General features: G+C 40.1%; 1 protein-coding gene across 3 annotated transcripts in view; it reads left to right on the top strand.

Moving 5' to 3' along the window:
* FAM53A (family with sequence similarity 53 member A) overlaps window positions 1–25,334 on the top strand; it is a 31,606-nt gene extending 6,272 nt beyond the window's left edge. The window contains exons 1-4 of one of the 3 annotated variants that reach the window (XM_026034177.1): window positions 3,994–4,057; window positions 14,520–14,759; window positions 20,317–20,371; window positions 22,577–25,334. In XM_026034177.1, the coding sequence (XP_025889962.1) occupies window positions 14,682–14,759; window positions 20,317–20,371; window positions 22,577–23,409 (966 nt within the window). In that variant the 5' untranslated portion in view covers window positions 3,994–4,057; window positions 14,520–14,681 and the 3' untranslated portion in view covers window positions 23,410–25,334. Of the gene's footprint in view, window positions 1–3,993; window positions 4,058–14,519; window positions 14,760–20,316; window positions 20,372–22,576 lie in introns of those variants that run through there. The other 2 variants (XM_026034178.1, XM_026034176.1) reach the window with 2 other exon arrangements.
* The last annotated feature ends 1,975 nt before the right edge of the window (window positions 25,335–27,309 follow it).

Below are 27,309 nucleotides of genomic sequence, written 5' to 3'. Positions count from 1 at the left end.
GAAGACTTCCCTGTGACTGAACGCAGCCAGTACCCTCTGCTTCAACTCTCCATCTGTAAAATCTAGGCTATGTTTTCGTTCTGGAGGGTTTCATTTACTGCCATGGGGAGTTCTAAAGAACTTGAGGGCTGTAGTCATAGTGAGTGTATTTTTATGAGGAGATGGGATGCTGCACCAGTGGAAACCACTGCATCGCTTGCCAAGTGCTTGTTTTAGGCCTGGGACATGCACAAGAAAGTGGTGGTCAGAAGGGACATATTCTGCATGCAGTGTTGCTAGAAAATTACTTATTTCCATGAGAGATTATTTGGATTGACTTAGATCTGTAGGAACAATGTGGCAGCTGTGACTGTTTTCCTTTTGCTGTGCACTAACCTGAACAACTAACCTGACATGTACAAATGTCAGGCTCTAGGATCTTAAAAGCAGCAGTTTGGACAATTTGAGTATCTGGTAAGTGAATAAGCAAAGACATTATGGTACCTTGAAATTAGGGTAGTCCTTAGAAAAGGAGGGCTGTAAAGTCTGTAGGTTTGAGTCCCTCTGATATCACACCCATCTAATGTGATTCTTAAAAGATGTTTAACTTGTTCTCAGGCCTCCTTCACGCTCCAGCTCTTTGCTCAGCACTAGCATTTATTGAATATGAAACTAGACATTTTGCTTGCTGTAGTTAAGCTTACAAACCTCATGTATGCGAAGGACAGCTATTCTGTTTCCCCAGGGTATTCTTTTAAAAATATTTGAACTGGTATTTGTCATGTTCCTGTTTCCTGCATGTTCTGTTTCCCCCCCCTTGCTCCAAACATAGAGCCTTGTGGTACTTCTGGTCTGAATAAACGTAGTGTATTCAGCTCTTTCTGGGAGGTCATGGGTTTTGCAGCTCTAATCATTCTTGTTCTTTTCCAGACTCTGTAGTTAGTTCACATTGGGCTTTAAGTGTGGTTCTTAAAGCCCATCTTTGTCTTGCAGCTGAGACTTTCCTGTGTTGAGTGGAGTAGAGAAACCATTTCACGTGCCCTGGAGCTGACATTCTTGTTTATGCATCTCCCTGCATTTGACTTCTTTACAACAGCTTAACACTTGCTTCAGGACCGACTTGTTGATCCAATGTAGCCTACAGCTTTTTTCTTAAGGACTCATCTTGCTACTTGCTCAGTTATTCCCACCTGAGTACTCTGTACCTGTCCCTATTGAACTGAATCCTATTCAGAGCAAATTTCCCCGAAGTTCATTTTGTCTCACAGCCCTTCCTACCTTTGTCTCCTGTATGACAAGCAGACTCTGTTTCCCACCATCTGTTGCTGGTAATGAAATCAGTGAACTGAACTGGGCTCCTGTTCAGTGCATTCTCCCGTGCTACTGAGCCCTTGGTAACTGCTCTATTTGTACAGCTCTTCAAAAAAAGTTTTGATGCAAGCAAAGCAGTCTATAGTGAATGCAGAAGTCTTTTGCAAGTCCAGACACATGAACTTAGTAGCTTCTGTCTATCCTATCTGTAAAGCCTATTACTCTAATATCAGAGCAAAGGTCTCATTTGATGCATGATTCCCAATGAACCTGCTGGGTGTTGCTCATCTCCTTGTTATATTTAATGTTTACGGTAGTTCATGTGCATCTTTTTTCACAGAATTCTGCTGGAAAGTGCAGAGCTAGAGACAGTCAGAGTGAATTTTCACTTTGTGCTTGTTCTGAAGGCAGGCTTAGCTTCCAAAATAAATTTCCAGAAGATTAAAGAACATTCCTGACTGTATTTAAATGTAAGATATAGCAGCCAGCATCTGGTATCTGGCAAATAATTCCAGGTGTTATGGAAAAACTCTAAAGTAGTTACTCTAAAGTTAGGGTTATTTTAAGTTCTCCCTTGTAATTGAAATTCCTTTTGCGTTGCAATCTAGATATGGAAATAAAACATTCTTTTTTTTTTTTTTTGGAGGGTGCTTATTTATTTGCTGAAACTGCTGTAGTAGCAACCTTCTCCCGAAAACTTGCTTTTCCTGATTTCTTCCCTACCTCACAGCATCACAAGGTGATTCACAGAGAAATCTTGCCATTCACAGAGAGGGGCCTTGAGCCTGTCTCCGTGTGTAAATACTTCTCACCTGTTGCTCTTCCAGCCTCTGTCTGTATCCAGTCCCAAAGCATTTGCCTCCCTGCTGGTAACTTCCTCCGTCTCACCTTGCTCACAGTGCTGCCTACAGTGCCTTTATACGCAGCAGTTCAACCTCATCACCAGTATATCACAGATATATTCAAGCACTGCAGTACATCTAGAACCAGTTCCTTTCCAATTTTGACACAACTGGCTAAAAGTTGTAATAACTTGTCTTACAACCACTCTTACAACCATTTCGTTATGTGTGCTAAGGAGGTTGACATCTGTTTTAAAATCATGCTGCAATCTTCAATTCAGTAGGAGTTCAAAGTGTGATAATCCTCCTCCAAAATTGCCTCATGCTGCTTACGAGGGTTGTAGGCAAGATTGCTTTAGTCCTTTTTACCCATAGTACGTTCCCAAGAAAGTAAGGCCACATCTTAGAACTGGTGAATTGGGGTGATATGAGTGATCAAAATGTGTATTGAGCATGGGTTGTAACATCAGCGCTAAACACACCTTTGCATTTTGCTATGAAAGGAGGTATAGTTGCTTTTTTTAACACTTTTTTAAAAGACTTCTTGTTAGCTTGTAATGCCAACAATGCATATCTCTCTTTTTAAGGAATTGTACAGTAGCTCTTCAAGCTCTTAAGATAAAAGTAAGCTCTTAAGATAAAAGCTTCACATCATTCACTTTTCATTCCTATCATTCCCTTTTATCTGTGGGATGGGATGGTAGGACTGAGAAATAGCCCCCAGTCCTCCTGAGAAGGTGGTGGCTGCTGTGGAATAGGATGCAGTTCCTGGTCGCAGGTTGGATGCCTGGGATGGGATTCCTTTGCTTGGCCGCTGACACCTATAGCTAAATTCATTGTTCTAAGCTCTATTATTAATCAAAAGAAACGATGGGCGTTCTGCTTTTAGTCTTCAGTTTTGGTGTTTGTTTAGCTAGATGCATCCAGCTGCCAGGGATTTCTTGATTAGAGTCTTTGCATCTAAGTAAATCAATTAAGATTCACTACTTTTTAACATAAAGCATAAGTAAAGCTTTAGTTGCTTTGGGTGGGACCTGAGACTAAACTTAATGTACCTGCTGCTAATCAAAGGCTTTATTAAATTAAAAATATATTGAATGATCTAGATTAACTGAAAATGTATTCCAAACAGTATTTGTATTTCAAATGAACTTAAATGAAAGCAAAGTGATATTTGACCCTAATGATCCCAACTGTCTGTGATCACTGCTTCCATGAAGCTTTGGAACTACTAAGCAGATGGAGGAAACCTTCGTTTCTACTCCCTCACTTCTCAGTTGAATGTGAGGTCTGAGAAGATCAAATAAATCCATATCTGTTTCTAAATTATGAACCAGATATTGAACCAACTATTAAACAGAGCCAAACTGAAACGAAGAAAACACTTTTTGCACCTGCAGAAAAGGCTGCAGCTGTGATGATAACCAGCTTTCGACAGCCCTGAGTCCACATGCTCAGATAGTGACTTCCTTAAGTCAGTGGTTTGACTTTTCAGCAAACATGTTACTGCTTCATACAGGCTACGATTCCTAAATCTTGGTGTGACTGGAGATGTCAAATCCCAGATGTAATTTGGGAGACTTATTTTAAACTCTGTCTAAATAAAGCATATTCTTTTAGCAGTGTTGAAAGCACATTTGAAAGATTAAGAGTTTTCAGGTGATGAGCTGAAAGGAGAAGCTTGCATTTTACTGTTAGCTTTATCACATAAATCTATACTGTTTTGTCCTTCAAATTGGTTGACAAAAGCTGATCATGTCAGAGTAGTGATGGGTAAACATAATTGCCCAAGTGGGAGGATACAGATTTCCCTTCTGAACACTCACAGTTCTGTCTTCTCTTGCAGTATGTGGCGTGCAGATGTATGTTTTTGACTTAGTAGCCAAGTGACTCCTGCCATTCAAAGCTGCCCAACTTCTGTTGAGGTCAGTGAAGATTAAAACAACAGCTCTCACCCCTATTTACGGAGGTGACCACCTTGCATTTTTGACTCAACTGAAAATCAGTTATTCTGCTTTTGCAAACTGAAATGCAATCCATAATGTACCTGTCTTAATTAGCACCTTGTGTTCACTTGCTTCCAGGGCAGGATGATTTCTTTTTGCTTTGAGGCTTTATGTACCACCTTGTGAGAACAACCCCACGATGTATAGTCTTAGGGATGACTTAGATTCACATGCTAAAGTGGATTCAATGCTTGTAGAATTAGTGACTCATTCATTAAACATCTGACAGTGCTGAGGTAGTGCACAATGAAAACACCGATCTTTCATCAAGCCAGAAGGTCTGAAAATGCCTTATTCTAGTACTTAAAAATAAATATATTTGAAATGAACTTCATCTTGAACTACTTCTCCCTGCCCATAACTGTCTTCTCTTGTCTTCGTTTGTCTCATGGTATTTCTTTCAGTTCGTGTAGTCGTTGCAAATGTTTTTCCGAAATACCTAGGCAATTCTGCACCCATAGTTTGTGTCTTGACCCCTTGCATAGCATTTCCTGAATCCAGCTGTTCAGTGTGCTCTTAAAGGCTGAAGGCATAGACAAAGAAAGCAGTTATCCTGCTTTTGGAACGGTATAATGAACTAGCAAGTCTTCAGCTACATAGCTCAGATGAATTTATTTTTCATTGAAATATCTTAAGTTTGGTAAGAGGGATGTCTGTATTGACATTCAGAACTAAAAGGGCACATAATATCAACGTATATACTTTGTTTTCTGTTCTGTTATGGCTATGGTTTTTGGATTTTGGTCTGCTCATGCTTTGAACATATTTGATTTGTTCTGGAGGGCTTATGAAGGGGGTCAAAAAAAGAAATAGATTTGTGTGATACAGCAGCATATGTGTAATGTGGACCTCCTTGAAGATCTCACCATTAGAAAGCTTCTAGAGATGTGCAAAAAAGTTGAAAACCAACATGCACAAAGCTGAGGTGAAGTGTAGTTTAGAGCAGCAAAGATGAGTCACTAAGGGGCCTTGATGACAATTTGTTCAAATTACCCTTTGGTTTTACTTTTTGGTGTTCATAGTGTGGTGACTGAGAACTCCTGCGTTATAAAAGAATGCCTTATACGCAAAAGCTACGTGGGCTTCTTAAAATTTGAGTTCTAATGGATCATGTAACTAGGATGGTTTGTTTAAATTTGATCTTTGTGCATCTCCTGCAGTGTTTTTTGCCTGCCAGATGATTATTATTTTTTATGTTTTTTGAGTAACAGATTACAGATGTCCAGCTACGATTGGAAATCAGTTTGGGTCATGAAAGGGAACTTGCCTTGTCTGTTAAGCATGATACCTCATATCTGTTGAGTGCACTTCCATACGTTTTCAAGATAGATGATATAGCAGAAAGCTTTAACTACTGTATGCAAGCCTGTAAAGTATTTTACTTTTGCATAGATCTTCCTGTAATTTGCTTTCTTTTGTTAGATTCCTTCCGGGTTTTATATAAAAATATGTAAATAGTGCATCTGTCCTAAGATACTAAAACAAGAATATACATTGCATTTTTATATATATGCTCATTCAGTACAATTACACAACAGTCTTCTGGGAGTTATAATTTTGAGGCCTCAAAGATTGAAACTTTTCTTCCTACATGAAAATCAACATTTCCCTCTAGACAAAATGCTGTACCCAGTTTAATCTGAAGCATTAGGCCAATGAGGGGAATGTACCTCTGTTTGCAGAACGCTGCTAACTACTTACACTTCAGTGCCTATAGACACATGAGTGCTTCTAAATTTAACAGTATCTTAAGTCTCCAGCTGTACTACTTGCTGAAAAATACTTGGGCAGCCATAGGCTCCTTGTTCTTGAATTCCATAGTAGTCACAAACTGATGTTAAGGAGACTTCCCTATGCGCAGGTTACACAGCTCATTACATCCCTGCAATGCCATGAAGTAGCATCTTAGCACAAATGTTCTTCACCTGGCCTGAGGCCTCCAGCAAGAACATTCCAAGCTCTAGGATGAAAAACAAACCTACTAGTTGGATTTTTTTATTTTAAACAAGTGAACCAGATGTCTGAAACCCTTCTGAGTAAACCTGAAGGGAAATGGGAGGGGGTTTATTACCTGTGTGTTTTGGGAGCAGGAGGTTTAGGGGAGACCTGCCTAACCCATCCACTCTGAGCCTATAGAGTTTAGTAATAATAGTACATTAATAGTGATGATATTTGAGTTTTTCATGGGGATGTACATGTTACCATCACTGTTAATACCCTACAGCTTAGGGCTCTGTGCTAAATGCCGTCAGTTATGTGCCCTTGCATCTAATTCTTATTTTAAGGAAAATACCAATAAGCAAGTAGGTGCCTTTGCTAACTGATGTTGCGAAGCAGCTATCACCATCATAAAGCCAATTAATCTTCACTTTTGTATTCTCCTTAAGAGTCCCAGCACAAGCCTCAAGGCAAAATAAAGTCTTGGGGACTTTTATATAATATGCATGAGATACTTTAGTGGGAGCATGGTAAATTTAGGCTGGTGGTATGTATATTTCTTCACTGATATGGGTATGAAGTCTTACTTGTAGAGAAACTGAGGGTATTTTTACCTTAGAGGCTTTGTAAATGCCTCCTTTAGGTTTAAATAGGATATTTATAAGAACAGGTTTATTTGGGGATTAGACTGTTCTCTTGCACAAACTATTTCCAGCTTCAGATACTGTTTTTATAATGTCATGGGCTGACAGTTACAGAAATACTTTCAGCTGCTGACTGCCAAGTGAAGTATCTCGAACAAAACCTAGCAGACCATAATACTTAGTTGGAGGTAGTTTAGTTCTGAAATAATGACTGTTAACACATTTAGTTCATAATTATGATAGGGGCTTGGAATTCATGTATAAAACCTCAATAGACTAGACTTTTTCTACCTTAAAACAGCACAAAAAGTTTTGTGATTTCTGCAGTAATACATTTGTTTAAATATAGCTGGATTCTTTAAAGGCAGAGAATGTAAATACCAAACAATCTTGGATCACGCTCTTAGGTCTTGACTTCCAAAGATGCTTGGATGATGCCGGATGAGCTGTGTTTGGAGACAGGCCTCTCTACCCGCTGGTGAGGAGGGGGAGTTCAATCTGGAGATGGCCATTGCTTGATATTGCTGATTTCTATCAGCATAAAAAACTGTAACCCCCTAGAGCTGGGTTAAACTCTTAGCTATATTTTCTGTGGGGAGCCTTCCCTTGTCTTAAGGGGATTATGTACGACTAGAAATGGTCTTTCAAGTGTGCTTCACCACCACTTACATTGCTTTGAGAAGTACACTTTATAAAACTGTTACAAAGGCCTAACATTTCATGCTTGCTTCTGCTTTCTGAAAGGAGACTTTTCTTCCTGGTTTAAAAGCAGATCTAGACCAAGACACCTCATACGGACTTGAGAAATAAAGGGTAGAATAATTCTTGCAAACAGTGGTTCATCGTGCAACAGAGTAAAGGTTCAGTTTTTATTAAAAATTTCTGAACCCATTTTTAAGTCTTTCTGCGTTTATTTCTCTGACAAGCTTGGTGGGTTCAGTGTCTGAAGAACCGAAATCCTGATACCAAATATTTAATCTCTTTCCAGCCCATCACCTGGCTGTGAATTTTGTGACCAGGAGATACCCCTCAAGTCAAGTGCTTGCCCAGGTTACCCCTGGTGCTTCTACTTGCAGATTTTTTCACCTCACACAGAGGAAAGGCTTTTTCAAAGTCTGTTTTCCAATCAGAAAACTGAGTACTGGTTGTTCCCTCCTGAATTCAGGCAGTTTTCTAACGCACTGCACTTTTGACCAGTGAAATGGGGTCTAAATGTTGTATTTGGCAATTGAGGCTTTGCCCCCTTCTCACAGATACCCACAGCTGAGATGTGGGATATAAGGGAGTGCTAATGCACATGTAAGATGCAGTTTTATTCTTGGTACCAGTTTCTTTTGTCATAGCTGACTCAGTGACTGGTTTCTGCTGTTAAAATGTTGGTGCTTTAGGGTGGTGCAGCAAAAGTCTGGATTCCAACAGTGACTTTTCTGCCTGTAGCCAAGGCAAGCAGACCTGGTATTTATCTAGCACTGGAGGTAATAACAAGCTAAATCCCTTGGTTAGCCTTGGACTAGTGAAATATAAGCTTGTCTTGCACAGTGAGTGAGTTTTTTTCCTTCACTGGACACTTCTGAGCTCTTGATATTTCCTATACTTCCTGAGCCTGTGGAATATCTAAGAAATGTAAGTCTGGCATCTATCCTTTATATTAAGGGATGCCTTCCAGTGTATTTTTTCCCCTGCCTTTTTCTAGTTCTCTGCTGATGTTGTGGCAACCTTAATCCAAGCTTGAACACCACATAATATTGAAGTTTCCTTCTAATAAAAACTGGCTTATGAAAGCTCGGTGAGAATCTGAAAGATTCTGTAGGTCAAGAAAAAGCTTTTTGGTCTTTGAAAGACTCTCCGAACTGCAGGTGTTGGAGCTAACGTCTTTGGCTTCATTTCCCATTCTAGCATGTGTAGGGAGTCTTGTCAAACCCTACCTCGTTTTGCGTGGTGTTTGTACTGTTCATGGAGAGGATCTGCTGTTTAAATGTGATTTGCTAGAAAATTGTGAAAGTATTTCTTTGGAGTACAAAGTATTTAACCTTACTTACCCCTTATCTTTGAATCAGAGATTAATTGTCTATTACCTTCTAGATTTTTCTATACAGAATTTCAGTGCAACTGGTTGCTAGCAAATTGCTCAGCAAGGATGCCTCAAGATCTGTACAGATAAGATACTGTAATAAGCTGAAAACAGCCTCCTGCCATCAGGATTTTTTTAGTACGTATCCTCCAACATATTTATGGACAAGTTGATAGCTGCAGGAAGCTCCCTAATTAAAGTTCTAACTGCTAGAAACAGCTAGCATTGTAGAAGGTTGCAGAATAACCACTCTACTTGGTGCTAAAAAGCAACAAGTCCAAATAATTCTCTTCAAATACCCAATATCAAGAACTTTCCTGGGCTCAAAATTGATGATAATTGATGATTATTAGCATAATATATTATCATTAAATTATTAATTATGAGGAATGCTTAGCCCCCCCCCAACTTCTTAGCTTTAGGGCAAATAGATGGGTAGTTCTATCAGTAAAATATTTTACTTAAGTTTGGATACTGAAATACTGCAATGCAAGTTTTCTTAGATGAAATATTAGTATTAGAGTTTGTGTTTAAAAAGTCTTCCAGTTATGCTTGAAGCTAGACTAAATTGGGATGGAACAGACAAAAAAAGGCATGTTAACTTAAAGCAGTTATGGGATGCTTCAGTTTTGAAGTGCTTCCTGGATGCTCCAGAAAGTTCCAGCAGCAAAAAATCAAGGTGTTTTCCACTTAGAGTCTAGTGTTCTGGGTCTGCAATTAGTGCTGCTGGATAATTGGCACTTAGGCTGGCTGGCTGAAGCAGAGGCATTTTAAAGGACCTACTTATCTGGAGTGGAATTTTGACTTTAGCTAATCCTCTTCTGCCGGGATCTGGCAAGTATGTCCTTATGGGATTGATGGTGAAATGGGTTCTGTGCTTGTGTTCAGTCATGTCTTTTAAGTGAAGAGTAGGAAATAATCTGAAGGGAAAAAGGGCCTACTTGTTACTACTAGGTAACACAAGGCAGAACCACATGAGCTGGTGTTGTCAAGAAACTCTTCACATCCATCTTACGAGGAAATCATTTGAAGTCTTGTGATCTTTCCCTCTTTATGCAAGATGGAACTTCCAGAAACATAAGAAATTCAGAAGTGTTCAAAACAAATGTAAATTTTCTTCCCAGGGAGATGAACTGTTGATGGAACATTTTGTCCTGCAGTATGTAGGGGAGGAAGAGTGGGCTGGAAAGGATTCTGGCTGCTGCCTTCTTGTAGAGCCAGGGAGAGATTTTTGAATTGGCTTCATATTCATCAGAATTCTTCATCCTTCTGAAAGTTAAGTTGGATTACTGCCTGCTATCCTTTAGTTGATGGGAGTTTTCCATATTTTGGGTAGTAACCCCCTCCAGTAAGTAACCAGTAACATCACTGATAAGGTACTGAATTTGGCATGAGTTTATTTCTGTGTTTTAGCAGAAATTGTTACTGTTTGTAATGATGAGAAATAAAACCTCATTTCTTTAGTAGTACTATACAGATGGAATAGTAAATCTAAACTTCCTTCAGATTTCAGAATATTTGTGTCACATAATAAAACTTTTAAGTCAGAAATAATGGTGATACTGATGCCCTCAGCTCCTTCTCAGTCTGGGAGACGTGTTGGCTTTGGCTTGCCATTGCATGTCAGGGCTTTCTTACGTATTCCATTTATATTACTATTTTAAATTAACTTTTAACCTAACTGCAACTAAAAATAACTTCCTCAACACCCCCAGACTTAATGGGATCCTCATAAGATGAGGTCTCTAGCAGAACACAGGAGAGACTAAGGTCACTCTTGTTCAGCAGGTTAATCTTGGATAGCTCAGCTTGCTCCCTTTTTTAACATAGTTGAGCTCCATAATGGATGATGTGATGAAAGATAGTCCAGAGCCTCATCCAGCTTTTCTTTTAAGGCTTTGTTGTTATTCCCTGAAGATAGGGAGAGCCTTGCTCTTTGAGCTCGTGTGCCTGGCTCTGCTGCTAACACCAGTAGAGTCTTGGTGACAGCCAAGATGTGTGCGTATCCCTGGGGAACTCCTACAGGTTGTAAAGAAAGCAAGGATGGAGTTGGTTGCCTTTAACTAACTCTTGAGAACTTGGTGGAACAAAGTACCCAACGCAGAAAGCCTGCTCCCCATATGGCTATTTTGCACACAAATGGCAGTAGTGGAAGCTATTGGAAAGAATATTTGTCTTGCATGAAATTTGCAGTTAGGTGGTGCCGAGGCCCAAAAGCTTGTGAGATTTCACAGTATGTTAATATATTAGTGAGGTTTTAAGATAACAGCATTATCACCAAAGATAAGCAATTCCATGGAGAGTAAAAATGAGTGCATTGGAGTGACCTGAGCTTTCCTGCCTTGGGGATATTGTGCTGGGGCTGCAGGGGGGACCACAAATCCCTGGGAGCTTGTAGCAGTGTGACCAGGCAAAGGAGCATGAGCTGAAAGGGGATAATAGGAACAAAAAGCTTCAATCTTGCTTTGGAATGGAAGATCTAATTCCTAATTATAGGAGAATCTGCTTGGCACTGTGTGAGGGACGCTCATGTCAAAGAGTTTTCTTGTGTGGCTTTCTTCTTTTTGAAGCCATCGTTGGAGAGGGACTTTGGTCAGCAGCCCCAGCCTCCCAGCGTGTGCTTGCATAAGCATTTGTGCTCATTTCCTCATGGCGCTCCAGCCTGGGGAGCTGATCCAGCTGGAAAGCAACCTTCGTGGAAGACAAAAGGAAGTGTTATTTTTCCAGCTAGAAAAATTCCTTGATCTAACTCTTTGTGTAGTAGCACAAGCACTTGTGCTGGCGTACCGCAATGGGCAGCAAACAGCCAGAGAAGAAAACAGCCATGTGTGTTGGCAGTTGAGCATGGCAGAGTGATGGCAGCTGAGACCTATCAAACTGCAGCCTAAAATAACTTTAATTTATCCAAATCTGGTTATAATATTTGAATCTGTTTCCTTTTAAACATCATTCATTATGTCGTTGTTAGCAGGAGATGTGGCCCAGTAGGAACAGATTTGCAGAGAGGAACAGCACTGGTGCCTGCAGCGTGTGCGTGCTGTGATCACGAGGACTTGCTGCAGACCAGTGTGAGTTGAGAGCAGGGTGCTGGACACCTAATGGTGGCTTGAGAGCACATCCTGGTTTTATTCCAGGATAGATTCCTTTTGGATGAGGCTGATCCATGATATAAACTAAAGCATATTAAGGAAGGATGAGGAGGAGGTTCATGTCCAAAGCATGCTTCTGATCTGAGCTAAAACTCCTGCTTTAGACTTTGTGCCTGTAGAGAAAAATGGAATTTCCTCATCGGATAAGCAGTAGTGGCCTGGTATAAAAGCTTGTCGAGCCAACGTGGCTTTTTCATTGCAGTACAGGCTCTGACCCATGGAACCCTTAGATATATACAGTCAAAGAAACCCTTTCTTGATAGGGGAGATCTTGTATTAGAAACAAGAAAAAATATCATTGGGAAACATAAGTTTCTGAACTGAGAAAGCGTTTGGAATCTCTTCTACTGTACTCCAGAAGAGACTGGATTACACACTATCTGGCAAGGCCAGAATGGCTGCAAATCTAAGTAGTATTTTCAGTTTTTAGTAGCGTGCAGTACGATGATCATCACATGTACCAACTTGATTTTAAAAGTGCCATGTTACTCTCTTTTTTTGAAGTCTCTCTCTCCCTTCCATACAGCTGAATGCTTCATTAAGACTAGTGTCCTTGTCTCTTCTTTCTCCTTATTTGTATGATTCCGACTTCATTTTTTTTCAGTGCTACTAGGCAAATTATAACTGTTATAATAGTCTGTTTGCAGATCTAATCTTCCCCCTCTTATAGTTTTATTGGATTTGCTTATCGTTTCTTAACCAAGAAACAGGAATTTGATTTTCCATCCCTCCTATGCAGAAAAGGAAGTCAAGAAACAACTGAAAAGTTCACCAGTATTGATAGCAGTCTCTGTCACAGAAATCTTAAACCGTAAAACAGAAGTCTCTACCAAGTTAGTTGCTCAGTTTCAGTATATTTTCAGCTCCGTGCCATTGGTATATGTAATATCTTGAATAGAAACGGGCAGATAAGCAAGGTTACCTGAGCATCTGGAGGCTTTATAAGGTAAATGACCATTTGTGAGCTTCTTGCCTTGTAGCAATGAACTTATACACCAGAATGAGGACAACAGTGGGCACAAGATACGATTCTCTTGGCACCAGAGCTACTAGAGGCTGTTATCTAAAAGACATCCCTGAAGGTGAAGTGGTGTAGGGTTAGCATATGAAATCATATTTCAGGATGTACTTGGAAGCAACAGGTTTAGAAGATAATCTGACATTGTCATTAATACTATTAGTATCTTATTTTCAGATGGGTTTAACTTGGGTCATGACCCAAGTGATGTTTTGCTACTGCAGCTAATTTAGTAGCAGTGTGTAGAAAGCAGTATTTTACAACTCTCATTTTGGTGATTATTCTTGCTGTTCCTCTTTTACTGTAGACTTTTAAATCCTATTACATGAAAACAAACTCTTGCATCCGAAATGTTTTCTGCAGGATCTCATTGTTTTGTTAGACCTCAGATGTCAGGATATGTCTTTGTTTTGCTTTTTATTCTATAAAGGTAGGTGCAGTCACTGCTCAAACTTGACCAATTTAAGTTATAAACTGAAATAGCTAATTCTCACCACTAGTCAGTATGAACAGATGACAAAGCCTGTGAACTAGAGTATTTTTGAAGGTGGTATGAAGAAATTGCCCCTAATACTAATGCCGTTTTGCATGTGGAGAATGGCCATTTGGTTCTGAGAACTGAGGACTTATTTGGAGTGTAGGAAAATAAGGAAGAGAACTTGTTGCGCTAAAACTAAGCGGCTAACACTATGTGGGGTTTCATATGTATGTTAGTGGGCAGTTAGTTTCTGAGTTTCAGCAGGCAGTAAGGACTAATACTGCAGTGGTTAAGTTTTGCTCCCTCCACAAAAGGGGAGAAAATTCCCCTTTTACAGAGGGTCTTTAGAACAGAAAGAAGCAGCAAGTTCCCTGCGTTTCACTTAAATGGCTGCTTCTGGAGTACGGGCGTTTAAGCCTTTGTTAGTGATGTTTTTACATGTCTGTTGATTTGTCCTGCTTAAAGGTTAAAATGAGATGTTTGCTGACAGGTGGCAATTATAGTCCACGTTTTCCTTTGCAGTAAGTTAGATGCAAGTAGTTCAAGACTTGGAGAGTGTGTATAGCTGCCTACTACTCCTCTTCTGAGAAAGATGTAATGACAAAACAAAAGGGTAGAATCTCTTCAAGAATGGCAAATAGTGTTAACAATAGAGAACAGTTTAGTAAGTATTTGCTTGCTGCTTAGGTTGTTTTAGTTCATCTAGCTAAAGGGGTTTTTTAGTTAGTATTTTTTAAATGAGGGGAAAATTGCATCTTTGCCTTGGATAAAGTTCCTAGGTAGAATTAGCCTAATTATGGGAAAGCTTTACTTTAGTAGGGCATCTTTACTGCATAAATATGATTCTCAACTCCTTTTAAAAAGTTGGGACCAAGGAAATTTCACTAGGAATCTCCTTTAATGAAAGAAAACCTGCAATCTGAAATGCTAAGCAGCCCTGGTCATGTTCTGAGTGGTGTGTTTGCACAAAGGGATATGCAAGAGTGGACCAGTTATTACAGCACTGCAACTGTGATTGTATAAAGAATATAAATAAAATATAAAGAATGTTTCTAACTTTCTTTTTCTGCCTCAATTTTACAGAAAAGCAGACATGATACATTGACAGCATTTGGAAATAAACTTTGGCGATGAGATGGAAGCATAAATCTTGAAACCAAAACAGCAATGGCTCCAGAGTATTGAAACAAGACACCGAAGAGCCTCCAACACTTCAGTGTGAGCAGTGGAAAAGGAACAACTACCATGGTAACACTAATAACAGAAAAGCTGCAGAACCAGAGCTTGGATGATCTGACGTGTAAAACATACAATATTAATCTGGTAAGGATGTGCCAAAATAATATATGAATGTGAAATGCAAAGTGGTTTAAGAAGGCAGAAATACACATCAAATTTGAGAATGTAGATGAGCCAGAATTAAGCCATTGAGATTAGGATGACTTTTGCAAGGTGGGTAAGGGCTTCTGAAGGGAAAAATGAAACTTCCGTGGGTGGTCCTGCTATCTGTGGTGTTTCTTTCATACCTTAATTATCTTAAAATGTACAGAGCTTCATTTTAAGTAGTGGAAAGTTTGTTCACTTCGTGAGAGGTAATTCATTTTGATCCCCAATATTTTCTTGAAACTTCTCAGGGTTCCTAATTCCTGACCAGAAAAATATACTAGTAAGAGGGGAAACTTCTTCACTTACACAGGCTGCTTGATGACTTACAATATTTATTTTTTTAAAAAGTGATCATAATGTAGGCAATTTTTAGCAGTGTACAAAACCAGCACAGATCTTATGTTAAATATGTTCAGCTGAACGGAAAGTCAGGTTTCTGATTACCAACGTGTTGATGCCCGTAGGTCTTTGCTCATCAGTGTGAGTAGGCTGGTGCTCTGAAGAGTTTCGTAATATTTACTGTTTCCTGCTGGTTTAATCTGTGGTTGTGACCCGATTCACAAGTGCTATTTAGACCCTAACTGTGGAATCTATTTTGCTTTTCCTATTGCGCAGCTCTTCACACCTTACTTGTGAAGTGAGCAATATGAAGTGAGCAAGATTATTTCTGCTTCGGAGTAAACCAAGATGCAAGAGCCTCCTTAACTTTGACTGCCCATTTTGAGAAGCCTCAGCCTGTATTTCTTTGCTAGCCTAATTTTATTGACTTTAATTACAGTTGTAAATGAAAATACTCAATCTGCAAGTGAAACTCTAGGCTATCAGTGAGACAAAGTTCTGTAGGACCATGCGGTCAATCATCTTATGAACTAATCCAAGATTGAGACCAACCTCTTTCCTGAGTTAATGTTAACCTTTATCAGTTTCAGGATCCCTTTCACAGTGCAGTTGCACAAGTGCTTGCACATGCAGATAATACAGTTGTGGAAAAGGAAGGGAAGTGATAATGCATATGTTTATTTGGAGTGTACCTAGAGACCGAAGCTAGACTGGTGCCTTAGAATGTAGGAGCCCACTCAATTCTTTCAAACATTTGGTTGTGGTGCTCTCAAACACCTTTTAGAATTCCCTAAAATCTGAAGGAGACTTCAGGTTTTTTTCTTAATCATGAACACTGGAGAAGTTGCTTTCTCCAGACTTGTCCTGCCAGAAGTTGATTAAGGAAAAGAATATCTTTTGGACTTCTAAGTTTGATTACTCTCCTGTGAATGCCATTTCAAGTCAGTCAATTTGGTTAATGTGAAAATATCCTTGATGAAGGATTTACTTCCTTGTGAGCCTTTCTAGCCATGTGGAACAAGCATTTCAAAAAGTCTTTTCTCTTCTACTTGAACTCATCATTTATTTTTGCCACAGATCTCTCTAAAAAGTAATTTCTGCTGTTTATTTTTTTTCTCTTGATGGAATTGATGGGAAAATTACTTAATGGGGGGAAATTTCTAAGCAATTGTTAGTTTCTGCAGATAGCTGATCTAAGGTTAATCATTGCTTGGACTGATACTCCTCAGTAATTTGGAGGGGGCAGATGAAAGAATTATCTTCTAATTGTGCACTGTTTTTATTAGTTCATTCTCAGTATGTAAGAACTTGCTTTTACTGTATATCTGCCTGTCTGAAGAACCAAACCTGTTTGCATTCAGCTGGCAGGGCAAAGGGAATGTAACCTGGCTCATAAATGAGGGTTATAAAAAGATATATATTAGCTCTTCAAGGTCATTTACCTACCACAAAGCCTTTATTTTTTGTATACATATGCTTATATGTAGTGTTGTATCCTTCATACATGTAATCTTTCATTTGTATGATGACCAAGTATGTTTATGTATTGTTTGAGTATATCACAATCCTAGATATAGTTTTTCCTACTGCTATGTTAAATGTTGATTTTTGGTAACCCGTGTACCATGTATCCCCAGTGTGTGCTCAGTGATGTTGCATGGTCTTGCACTGCATCCAGCTTAGGAAAAAACACCCAAGCAATTGGGATTCTTCCTGCAAAAATAGGGGGACTTTACAATACAGTGTCCCAAGTTTTTGTCTAGGTTAAACACTTGATCTCTCTTTGCTCAAGTAAGATTCAGTAGGTCTGTGTTCAACTCTTCCCTTTATATTGGGCTGAGGTTGGGGTGGTGTTGTGCAAGCTAGAAGTACTTTGTGAAGCGTAAGGGAACAAGATGCAAGACCCAAAGCTGTGGTGTTAAAAAGGAAATTTGAGTGTCTCCTGAAGCATCTGTGGCAGGAAGAAACTCTTAAATCCTCTGAGTGTAACTTTTAATTCAGCTGGTTTGTGTTGAAATGTTTAATAATTGAGATGACATCTGCTGCCACTTGCCTAGTTCAAGACTGGGTGCCCTTTTGAGTGAATAATTTGTCCAGATGAAACTTGCAGCTCTGTCTCAAAGGTCATTTCACAATCTAATTCCTTTTGAGCGTAATCTCTCCAAATGCAGACAAGATCTTACTTCTGAAGGAGCACAAATACAGAACCACTTTCCAGCCTAAGTAAATACCCAACTTACATGTAAATGGTGGTTTTATACTGCAGTGTCTCAACTATTTTAGAATGTGTTTTCTTTCTAGTAAGCTTTATATATGAGGTCTAGATCTAAATCTCTTCATAAAGCAGTAGCTGGTAGAAACTGCTGTGAAGCTTTCCATCACACAGAGGGGAACAGACTTCCCTATTAAGGTTCTTTGCAATTGCTTTGTGAACTCTCATACTTGAGAAGACAAACAAACTTAAAACAAAGGGTTCTTAATTCCAGAAGCTTCAGGTAGACCTTGCTGCAGCAGGGAATGAATGGGGCAGGTGGTGTCAAGCCAGTGCAGGACAGCTGATAAACTGAGTTCAGCACCTGTTCACAGGAATATTCAACTGCCCATATGAGACCTCTGCTGTGCTCTGTATAAAGATAACCCCTCAAACAGTTTACAGCTTAATAGATCCTACTCAACTTTGGACTTTTAGATATCGTTAGAATATGTTATCACATAATGCTTCCAAGCGCTTTTAGTTTCAGTTTTGGAAAGCCAAGTAGATACAATGCAGGGATTCTTCCCTTATTTTCTTCCAGGCTCTTACTGGAAGTCATGCACCTTTCTCTCCTAGATGTTGTTTTATATATGGCACTCCTATTACCAAGGCTTTTGGCCTCTGTTGCCCGAGAGTTATTAGCATTTGTTTGTAGTTTGACATGTTTCAGTGAAACGTCTGATTGCTTATGAGAGCAAATTGTTGTTCTTGTTCTACACATCATTCTGACTACTTTTTGGATAGCTCTGGCTGCCTTAGAAGCTGGTCTGATGTGGCTCTATGGACAGGAGGGTGAACATGGAAGCTGTTGTGTGCAGCACTGATGAGATATCAATGCATGTTGTCCCCCACCAACCCCCTTAAAAATGCTGCCTTTAACTTGTCCCTGTTAAAGATCTGATCATTTAGTCTCCACTTGAGGCTTTTTTAACATATGGTTAGAATACATGTAATCAAATGACTCTCTTTAAAGAGACTTTAAACTAAATGGACCATTTATCAGGTCCTCTTTACAGACGTTTAGGCATTCATTTAATGGGAGCCATTTGGGATTGCTTGCAAGATCTTGTTACTTTTAAAACCTCTCAACCTGTGTGAATAGTCTTTAACCAAGGCTGAGAGTTTTTAGGTCATTCTTGCTGTCCTTTTCTATGTCCTTTTCGGTGTAGTTCAAGCTTTAAAACTTTCTGATATGCTGTTCTGTTCCAGAAATTTTTCTTAACTAGTCCTTAATTTTGGAATAAACTGTGGGGAGAGGATCCATCGAATAACCTGCCGAGGCTCTTTAATCTCGGAATCTGCTTTTCCATAAGGGAAAGCTGAATTTCCCTATTGCTTTTCTACCTCCAATGTGCAATATATTGTGTTCATGGGGTACCTGACGAGCTTGTTTGAGGAAGCTCTCAATATTAGCTTTATTAATACAGTTACACTATTTAACTACCTATTGCAGTTACAAAAGGCAAGCTAATAACCGTGTCCGTTCCTACTCCTGTGGTCAGGTTTCGTATCTCAAATCTTGTAACGCCCATGGGATTTACAGTCTGGTAGCCCTGTTTAAAACTTCGTGTTTCTGCTGTTTACTTAAGAAAACAGCTTTCTTAACGAAGCTATAAATGCATCGACAGTTGCAAACAAAGCATAACCCATAGCAATGGCTGGTCTCTAGCATACAGACTGTGATAAGAAACGAGATAAAAATCTGATTGCTGTCCTGTCCTTTCCTCAGCCTCCTCCTTCCCCATCCCCAGACAAACAGACCAAGGGAGCACTCCCATAGACTGGCACTTGTCTCAGGTGTGGGGTTCAAAGATTTAAAGTTACTACTTGCACTCTGTGTTCCCATGTAGCACAATAGAAAAGCTTTATAGGCCAAGGATGTTTGTTTAAAAAGTGAACTTTCATCTGGAAAGGAAGACTATGTACAGCGCTACCTTTTGTTGGCGCCGCACAGAAATCAAGTTGGGAGTATTCGGTATATTCTTTCCTCATTCTGAGGTGGTGATGGGGAATAAAAAGCAGTCCTTGGGCTCTGCCAGGGCCTTACATCTGTGAAGGAATTATAGAAGACTTAAAAACAAATTGTAGTCTTTACGTGATAAATCTATACAGTTTGAGAATGTCTTTTGAACATTTTTTTTCCCTCCATATATTAGTTAATAGAACGGAAAACATTTTGCTTGCAACTGTTTAATATGCAGGAGCTGCTGACCAGGTTTAATCTTAAATACATGTAGGCCTTTAAAATTTACCTTTTTCTAAGTATGACCTTTACATTGTTTCTTGCTGATGTGACATAACTGATAAACCAGTGTAACTTCTAGAACTGTCATCTTTTGCAGATGAGAATTTCTTGGGTAGGAAGTTTGGTTTATGGCTTTTGTTCTTGAAAAATGTTTTATTGTACTGAATTTAAAAATATAAAGGACTAATCAAGCTGGCTTGTGACTGTTCTGAATGGGGCCCCCAACAATTTGAATAATTCAGTTAAAGCTATTTCTGGCTATTACTGTAAAGTATTCTGTTCTTTTTTTCTGGTAAATTTAAAGTACGAAACCCAATTGTCAGATTTGAATTTCCTCTCCACTAAAATGAGAATTGGATGAAAGCCATTTCATTGACTGAATTATTTTCCTTAATTCTTTTTGGGGCTATTGCAATTCTTGAAACACTTCAATATGTAGTGATGCAACAAAAAACATGTTAAATAAAACCTCTGAAGTCTAAGCATTTTTAAAAACCAACTATTTAGAAGCATCTTGAAGATACTCAGCAAAACCCAGTCCTTTAAAGAGGTTGTTATACGTGTACAGGGAAGCTGGAAACTGCGTGCATATTCCTTGAGGTGCACACTTGCCAGTCTTTCACCCAGTTAAAACTTTTTTTCCCCTCTGATTTCAGTACTCATCTGAGAAGTTGAACAAAAGTGGCAGCTTGTTCCCTTTCGAAATCAACGGTAAGTTCCTCAGAAACCTTAGAGCATTTTAGGGAGGTAATTGGTATAGCAAGGAGCCTTTCTTCTGTAAATAAGGTGAGGGGGATGGAGCTTGCTCTTGTAGAGCCTGCTGGTTTAAGCTGGTCTTTGAACAATACTGGGAATAGCTGGTTGTTAGTTTTGTACTTGTGATCTGCTTTGCATAGCAAAAGGCCTTGTAATGTTTTTTGTTCGGGTTTTGCCCGTGGTGTACAGATGCACAGCAATTGCTGTTTTTATGCTAAACGTCCTTTTGCTAACGTCTCCTAGCAGACAACTCTAACCTCTTTAAACACCTTTTTTTTATGCTTTGCCAAATAGAATGGGCTGCATGATGCAAATCCTTAACTGAAGTCCAGTGTTTTGACACAAGCGTGTAAGCTTTTTACTTCGTTCTCTTGGAATAAAAATAAATTCTATTTGGCAAAGTAAGAATGCCACTTATTGATGCTTAAGAGAGGCTTTTGTACCATTTTATTACTGGATATATTTAAAACTTTGGATAAAGCTACAACAAAGTCTGCATAGTAGATTCTTATTTGCTCAATAGGATTCATTTTAAAATGCGAATCCTGATTCGTAATGTGCACAAAAAGATGCCATTTTTAATACCATTTTTGATAACATGAATAATTGTACCACTTGTGTAAAAATACCTGAGTTTATGAGAGTTTGAAACTCATTCCAGCAACCTCAGAGAAAACTTTCTGTGGATTTTTAAAAATCCAGTTAGCCCAAGTATCTCTTCTGACAGAAGATAAGTATCAGACAGTATCTGGATCCTATTGTGTGGGTTTTTTACTTGCACTGAATTATGGATGGTCCCTGCCTTGAAGAGCTTACGTGCTTAAGGCAAAGCACAGTATGTGGTTATACCCATCTGAAAGAATGGAGGAGGAAGGACAGAGGAATTCTAATAAAACATGTTGTTTGAATAGGCCAGCTGTCTGCACAGTTAAATGATTTTGAGACAATAGGGTGTTCTTTAAATAAGATCCAAATAAACAGGATAATCCATGACATACTTTGCTGGCCATGGAGCATGTACAGCTATTGGGTTTGACTTTTGAAGCTACTCAGCAAATGTGTAATTTGTTGATTGTTCTCAAACTCCTATGCCTATGCAGTCAACTATAAGAAAATATTACAGCATTTTCTAGTTTCTTCAGCTATACTTAGGCAAAACTTGTTTCCAATCTTTCCCTTAAGACTAAGATAACAAACTTATTTGGCTAATGGGTTTAAATTAGCAAATTTCTCCTAACCAGGCATGAAGCGCTGCTAGCTGGCCAATAGTTATGCTGCTTTACAATTTGCAAATCCAAAGTCTCTTGTAGTTCCTCTTGCATTTTATTGTGTAATGTGGAGGAACAGCTGTAAACTGTGCAAAAATGTTCTCAAAGAAAAGCTTCACAAAGGACTGAGGCTTGGCTGGCAGGCTTTTTTTTTTTTTTCTTACCTGGTATTGCTGCTTCACGTAATTTGTGCACTATGGGAGGTGTTTGAATTCAGCCACCCTTTAAGATCTTCCAACATGGTTTATTCACTTTATTTTGCACTCTAAATTAGGATTTTTCAGTGTGTGAGTATGAGCAAACATGAAAACAATCTCCAGTCTGAAATAACTCTTAAATTGCTTCTAATTTAAAGCTTTACGTGCTGTAGAATATGAATACCTTTCTCTTTAAAACTTCAGTTTCTCTAGTAGAGTGTTCTAAATAAGCCTGATAGTCAAAAGGACAGCAGTCTGTAAAGAGCGTGCTTTGCCCATGTATTTATCTCTAGGTTCTCACAATACTTGTTAATCCACTTTTGTTGTACCTCCAGCTATTCAGCCTTACTGGTTTTAATCATGATATATGGTGTTCTCTAGAGAAGCGGCCATTCCTACCGCTCACTCAGAACACAGTGCTATAATCTTTTAATGCATAGGAAAAAGCATTCACAAAGTGTTGAAATGTATCCTGGAACACCTGGACTGGGCTGGCTCCTGCAGTGCTTCAGTCCTTGTGTTTTTAGAAGTCTCCTTAAAAAGAAATCTGTGGTTGTGTTGCGAAACTGTAAGAGCTGAGTGTTCATGGCTAACACTTGTAAACTTCTTTGACTTGTGGTTTAACTTTAAAGTAGGTTTAAAACAAACTGTCTTTCTCTGCCATCTTTCAACTCTGTCTTTCTCTTCTTTCTTAGAAGACAGTCCTTGGAAAGCTTTAAATGGCGGTTGCCCGCTCCCGACGGACGCGACGAGGAGCTCCGCGTACCCGTTCCCCGTGTGCCCCTTCAGCACAGGCCCCGCCAGCAATGGCAGCCTGCAGTGGCAGCAGGAATCCTCCAGTCCGTCCATGGTGTCGGGATGGATAAGTGAGTTAAACCTCAACGAGAATTCGGGGCAGCCCTTGGCGCCGCCCACCAAACGCCACTGCAGGTCCCTGTCGGAGCCGGACGAGCTGGCTCGCTGCCGCTCCCCGTGGAAACCCGGCAGCTCCAAAGTCTGGACTCCCGTGTCCAAGAGACGATGCAATAGCGGCGGCAGCGCCACCCTGCAGCGCTGCAACAGTCACGGCAGCGCCACCTTACAGAGAAGCACAAGCATCAGCCTGCCACAAAACGTCCTCTCCTTAAATAACGTCTTCACCGTCACCAGCTTCAACACGTCGCCGGTGCCCAGACCTTCCTCGGCGAGCAGCGGCTTTGTGGACAGTAGCGAGGGAAGCACAAGCTCAAGCACCCGCTGGAATTCCGGAGGGCCTTGTGACTTTAACCCAAGGCGGCGCCTCTCCCTCTCCCAGGAGCACATCACGGAGACGGGAAATCTCTTGCCTTCAGCCAACAGCACTCCCACCTCCACACCCGAGCTGAGCCGGCGCCAGGGCTTGCTGCGGTGCCGCTCGCAGCCTTGCGTTCTCAACGAGAAGAAAAGCCGGCTAAAGCGCAGACGGGAGGAGGACGTGCGGTGGAACAGGCCATCGTTAGACTTTTTTAAAATGACACGGGTGAGATTTTACTTTGCTCGGTGTGTGTGAAAGGAGCTGTTGCTGAAAGGTGGCTTCTAGATAAGCCGCGTTCATTTGTAGTTGGTGCAGCTTTGCCTGGGTTCTGATACTGGCAGTTCAGCAGTACAGCAGGGCTTCCTGTCCTTGTCAAAGCGATGCTCTACAGCAGCTTATTTACAGCCCAGCCTACTTGATGAAGTGCAAAGAGCAGTGAAAAGATGCTTTAAGCAGAGGCCAAGAAAAGGCCTGTTTTTAAAATGCAGTAATGCACAAGGAAGGGAGCAGGCTGGGTAGCAAAGAAAAGTTAATGCCAGTGAGTTAGCTAAGAGCAATGTGCAGTAATGTCTTCTAAAGTTACTGCAGTTCAAATCTAGTTAATTCATGTCTGCACTTTGCATGTAGTAGTCCGAATCTCACATTTTAAGCCTCTGATGTCAATGGGAGCAACTTGGCTATGGTTTAAAACTGAAGCTACTTGTTTGGTTTATAAGTGAAACTGAGAACATGGAACTAACCGCTACTCCTCTGCTGCCCTCCCTACCTTCAGCAGGTACCAGACTTGAGGGTTGTGTGGGTAGTTCCCTTAATATTGCTATACTGTAGTGGGAAGCAGACACTTTGCAGAAGCAGCAGTAAAAAAGTTGCACTGTGGTGTCTGTCCATTTGATGTATTGTGCAGAAGAAAAGCTAGGGGAGTGGGATTCTGGCTAAAGCATCTTATCTTGGGTAGCAGGTTGTTGTTGGCTTATACATGGGCATGCACAGGAGAAAAATCTAGTGAAATATTGAACTGGAGAAAAATCTAGTGAAATGCTCAACTGGGTTATCTGCTGTAGGGGTGGTCACTGAGCTTGCTTGATTACTTCTGCTTTGCTTGCTTCTTGTGTAGCTTTCTAAGACAATCCACTGAGAACTTATAGCTTAAGGAATTCCCTTCATTAGAGACTTCTTTTTTTGAGAGAACTACAGGATAGGTAATTAGGTGACAAGCTATAAATAGTGATTTGCTTAGTGACAGATTAGTAACAGATTTTTGTTTTGGATGCGACTAGATGCTGTTCTGGGTGTTGCTTTAAAATGCCCGTTCATTAGCCAGTTAATCAGATCTTACCTGTTCTTCCCTGTTAATCACTGCTAAGATTAGCTTGATAAATCTGCTCCAGAAATATGCATGGATTTGCCTTTCAGCTGCTCGTGTTCTAATGCATGTTTCTTTAAACTGAATGTACAACTTGGAAGCTTCTGCTCTCCTGGCTGGATTTGCTGCTTGCATTCTCCAAGCTTTAAAGACAGTGTTTTAGAATCAGGTCTAAGCTGAAAAAAGCCTAAATAAACCATTAAGTAGTGTGCCTGGAGAAGACTAGATAGAGCCTTGTACCTAGAGCCTCTTAGATCTGCTGCTGCATTAAACAGCACATAAGACTGTAATATTTGGGCACTGCTAATCACTCTTTGCTGCGAGACCTATTTTGAAAACCATTTTCATGGTAAGCAGAGTAGTTTGTGCATTAAAGCTCATTCAACACTGTCAAGGCCTGATGGGGCTGTTGCAACTCTGCCATTAGCATCTTCCTAGGAAGATGCTAACGTGCCTTTAATCAAAGGCACAAAGTGTGGTTTGGAAATGCATTGTCTTTGAAGGAAGCTGAACTTTAATGATAATATTTACCTAAGTGATAAATATTTACCTAAAATATTGCTTGGCTTTTAAGTAAAAGCTGAATCAAGTTTTCAAGAAATGACGGGAGGTGGGGAAGAATGGGGAGATTTGTTTAGAGTGACCTGTCATGTTCTGCTGGACACTTTTCTCTGCCTATCTTCTCTTTACATATTTGCCAGCACTGGGGATGTATGCTTTAAGACTTAAAACATTGTGGTCTAAAATTTTCTAGGAGTATACTTCCTGAAAATTATTGCTGTGCAAAATATTATGAGCTAATACTACAGAAGATTTGTTTTGAAGTGTCACACCATGTGATGTAGATGTGTCCTATATCTGCATAGCGCGCTGAGGATCAGGATTACGAGAAGGGGAAGTTCAGTGAGACCTCCCTTTCATGTGTGTTGAAGGCTCCTTATTGTTTCTAAAAATAAATCTCTTGTGATTTAAAATTCACTTCTAAGTCAGTTTGTGAGAGGCTTATGTGAAAACAAATGCTTAAGTCTAAGGATATTTGTTGCAAGCTTACTGCAAGTGTTCTGATGTCCTCAAGTGTTCTTAAAAGTTTTGGAACTTGGGAAGAATGTGCCTGAGAACAGGCGGGTAATTAAAGAGCCTTGGTGATGCATAACTTAAGTCATAGCTGACCAATGTTGCAATAATTTGAGGAAAGGGGGGAGTTATTACTTCACCAGACAGTGTTGCATCTGAGCTGCAGCTGCACAGGAGGAGATGATCTTTAGTCCAGTCCTCTTGCAGCAGTTTCCCCCAGGAGACTGAAATTTTAAGAGGTCTTGCACTGAAATGCTGGGGAAAGTTGTTTAAGGTGTCTTGACTGGTAATTCTCTCAAATGGCTGTTTACCAAAACTGACTTATTTTAGTCTGAAGCAAGCACTGTTTTGTGTGAATATATCTCTCGAGTAGGTGCATGTTCAAGGGAAACTTAAAAGGTGCAAAAACTTTTGAGTTAGTTTTTTTTGCTAGCTCATCTCTTCTCTGGGTTGATACTCTTCTTCCCTACTAACGTGTTAAATGACTGCTAGAAGATGTCTAAGTCTGAAAGTCAGGCTTCTATTACTAATACTTTAAGTATAAATAGAATCTAGGAAAGTAATTTCAGATAATTAATCTGAATTTTTGTGTTGTCTCTTTAAATACTTTAGCAGTCTTTAAAACAAAAGAACTAATATGTCCCTTTGTGGTTAGAACAGTTTCTGTTTATATACCTTGATTTTCCTTTCCCACACACCTCTTTGTTCTGTTACAGATTATCTGTCTTCTCAGGAAAGATATACAGAAACATCTGCATCGATTTTAAGTAAAACAAGTAATTCATATGTATAGCAGTAGCTTGGTGTGATCAGGCAGAGTGCTGAATACTGTTGCTTGGCTCTGGCATAGTGTTAAGTTTGGGAAGGATCTTTTTCTGGACTTCAGGCTGAAAATACACACTTACGCAACATCCGCCTTTCCAGAACACGGAGACAGCTGTAGAAACAAGTGGAAAAGATTACAGTAAGTGATAACAAAATGTGATAGCTCTCTTCAGGCCCTGAGGACTAGAAATGACATTCTTGACTTAGTTCTGTATGTTAGCATAGCTGTGTGGGTTGCAGAATTACTGCAAACAGTATCTGGGCCTATATAGTGCTTGCTCACAAGCTCTGAGCAAAAGCTGGCTCTGGTGTGAGGAGCCTTGGTGCCCCTTAAATGAGGGCAGCATCTGATCACCCTTGCATTTCAAGAAACGTGTGCCTATGTGGCAAAGGAGATGCTCCTTAGGCTCTTCTAGTCCTGCAGCTCTGTTCCAGAAGGTAGCTGAGAACAAGCGTAGGAGGCATTTAGACGGGTGACTGAAGGAGGAGGATGTAAACCCTTCTTTGAGAAGTTCTTCCACCCCAGAAAATGAGTTCCTGCGTGTGGGTGGTTTTGCTTGGGAGGCTTTGGAGGGGGAGTTTGGTGGGTATGTGTCTTCTGCTTCATGCAGAACTACGTCAGTCCAGCCTTTTGGCAGAAACAAAAATAGGTGCAACTAGTGAAGAGCAGCTGCCTGGTTCCTCGGTGCGTAAGCAAGTTTAATTGCCAAGGTGTGAGTCTGTTCAGTGTTCCAGATCAAGCTGTCCTTCAGAGCTGGCCTGGCAATATGCTGCAGTCAAGTCTTGCTGCTCCTTAGCACCTCCCCCTGCAAAGCCTTCTGGCTTAAACCTGCCAGAGAAATCCTGGGATCACAGCTTAAAAGAAACTTCTGTTAAGGTGTTGTCCAAGGTGG

This window comes from Nothoprocta perdicaria, unplaced genomic scaffold (genome assembly GCF_003342845.1).
Source record: "Nothoprocta perdicaria isolate Ctin4 unplaced genomic scaffold, notPer1 scaffold_14, whole genome shotgun sequence".
Classification (NCBI taxonomy): domain Eukaryota; kingdom Metazoa; phylum Chordata; class Aves; order Tinamiformes; family Tinamidae; genus Nothoprocta; species Nothoprocta perdicaria.
This window is presented reverse-complemented; position numbering and strand designations above follow the sequence as displayed.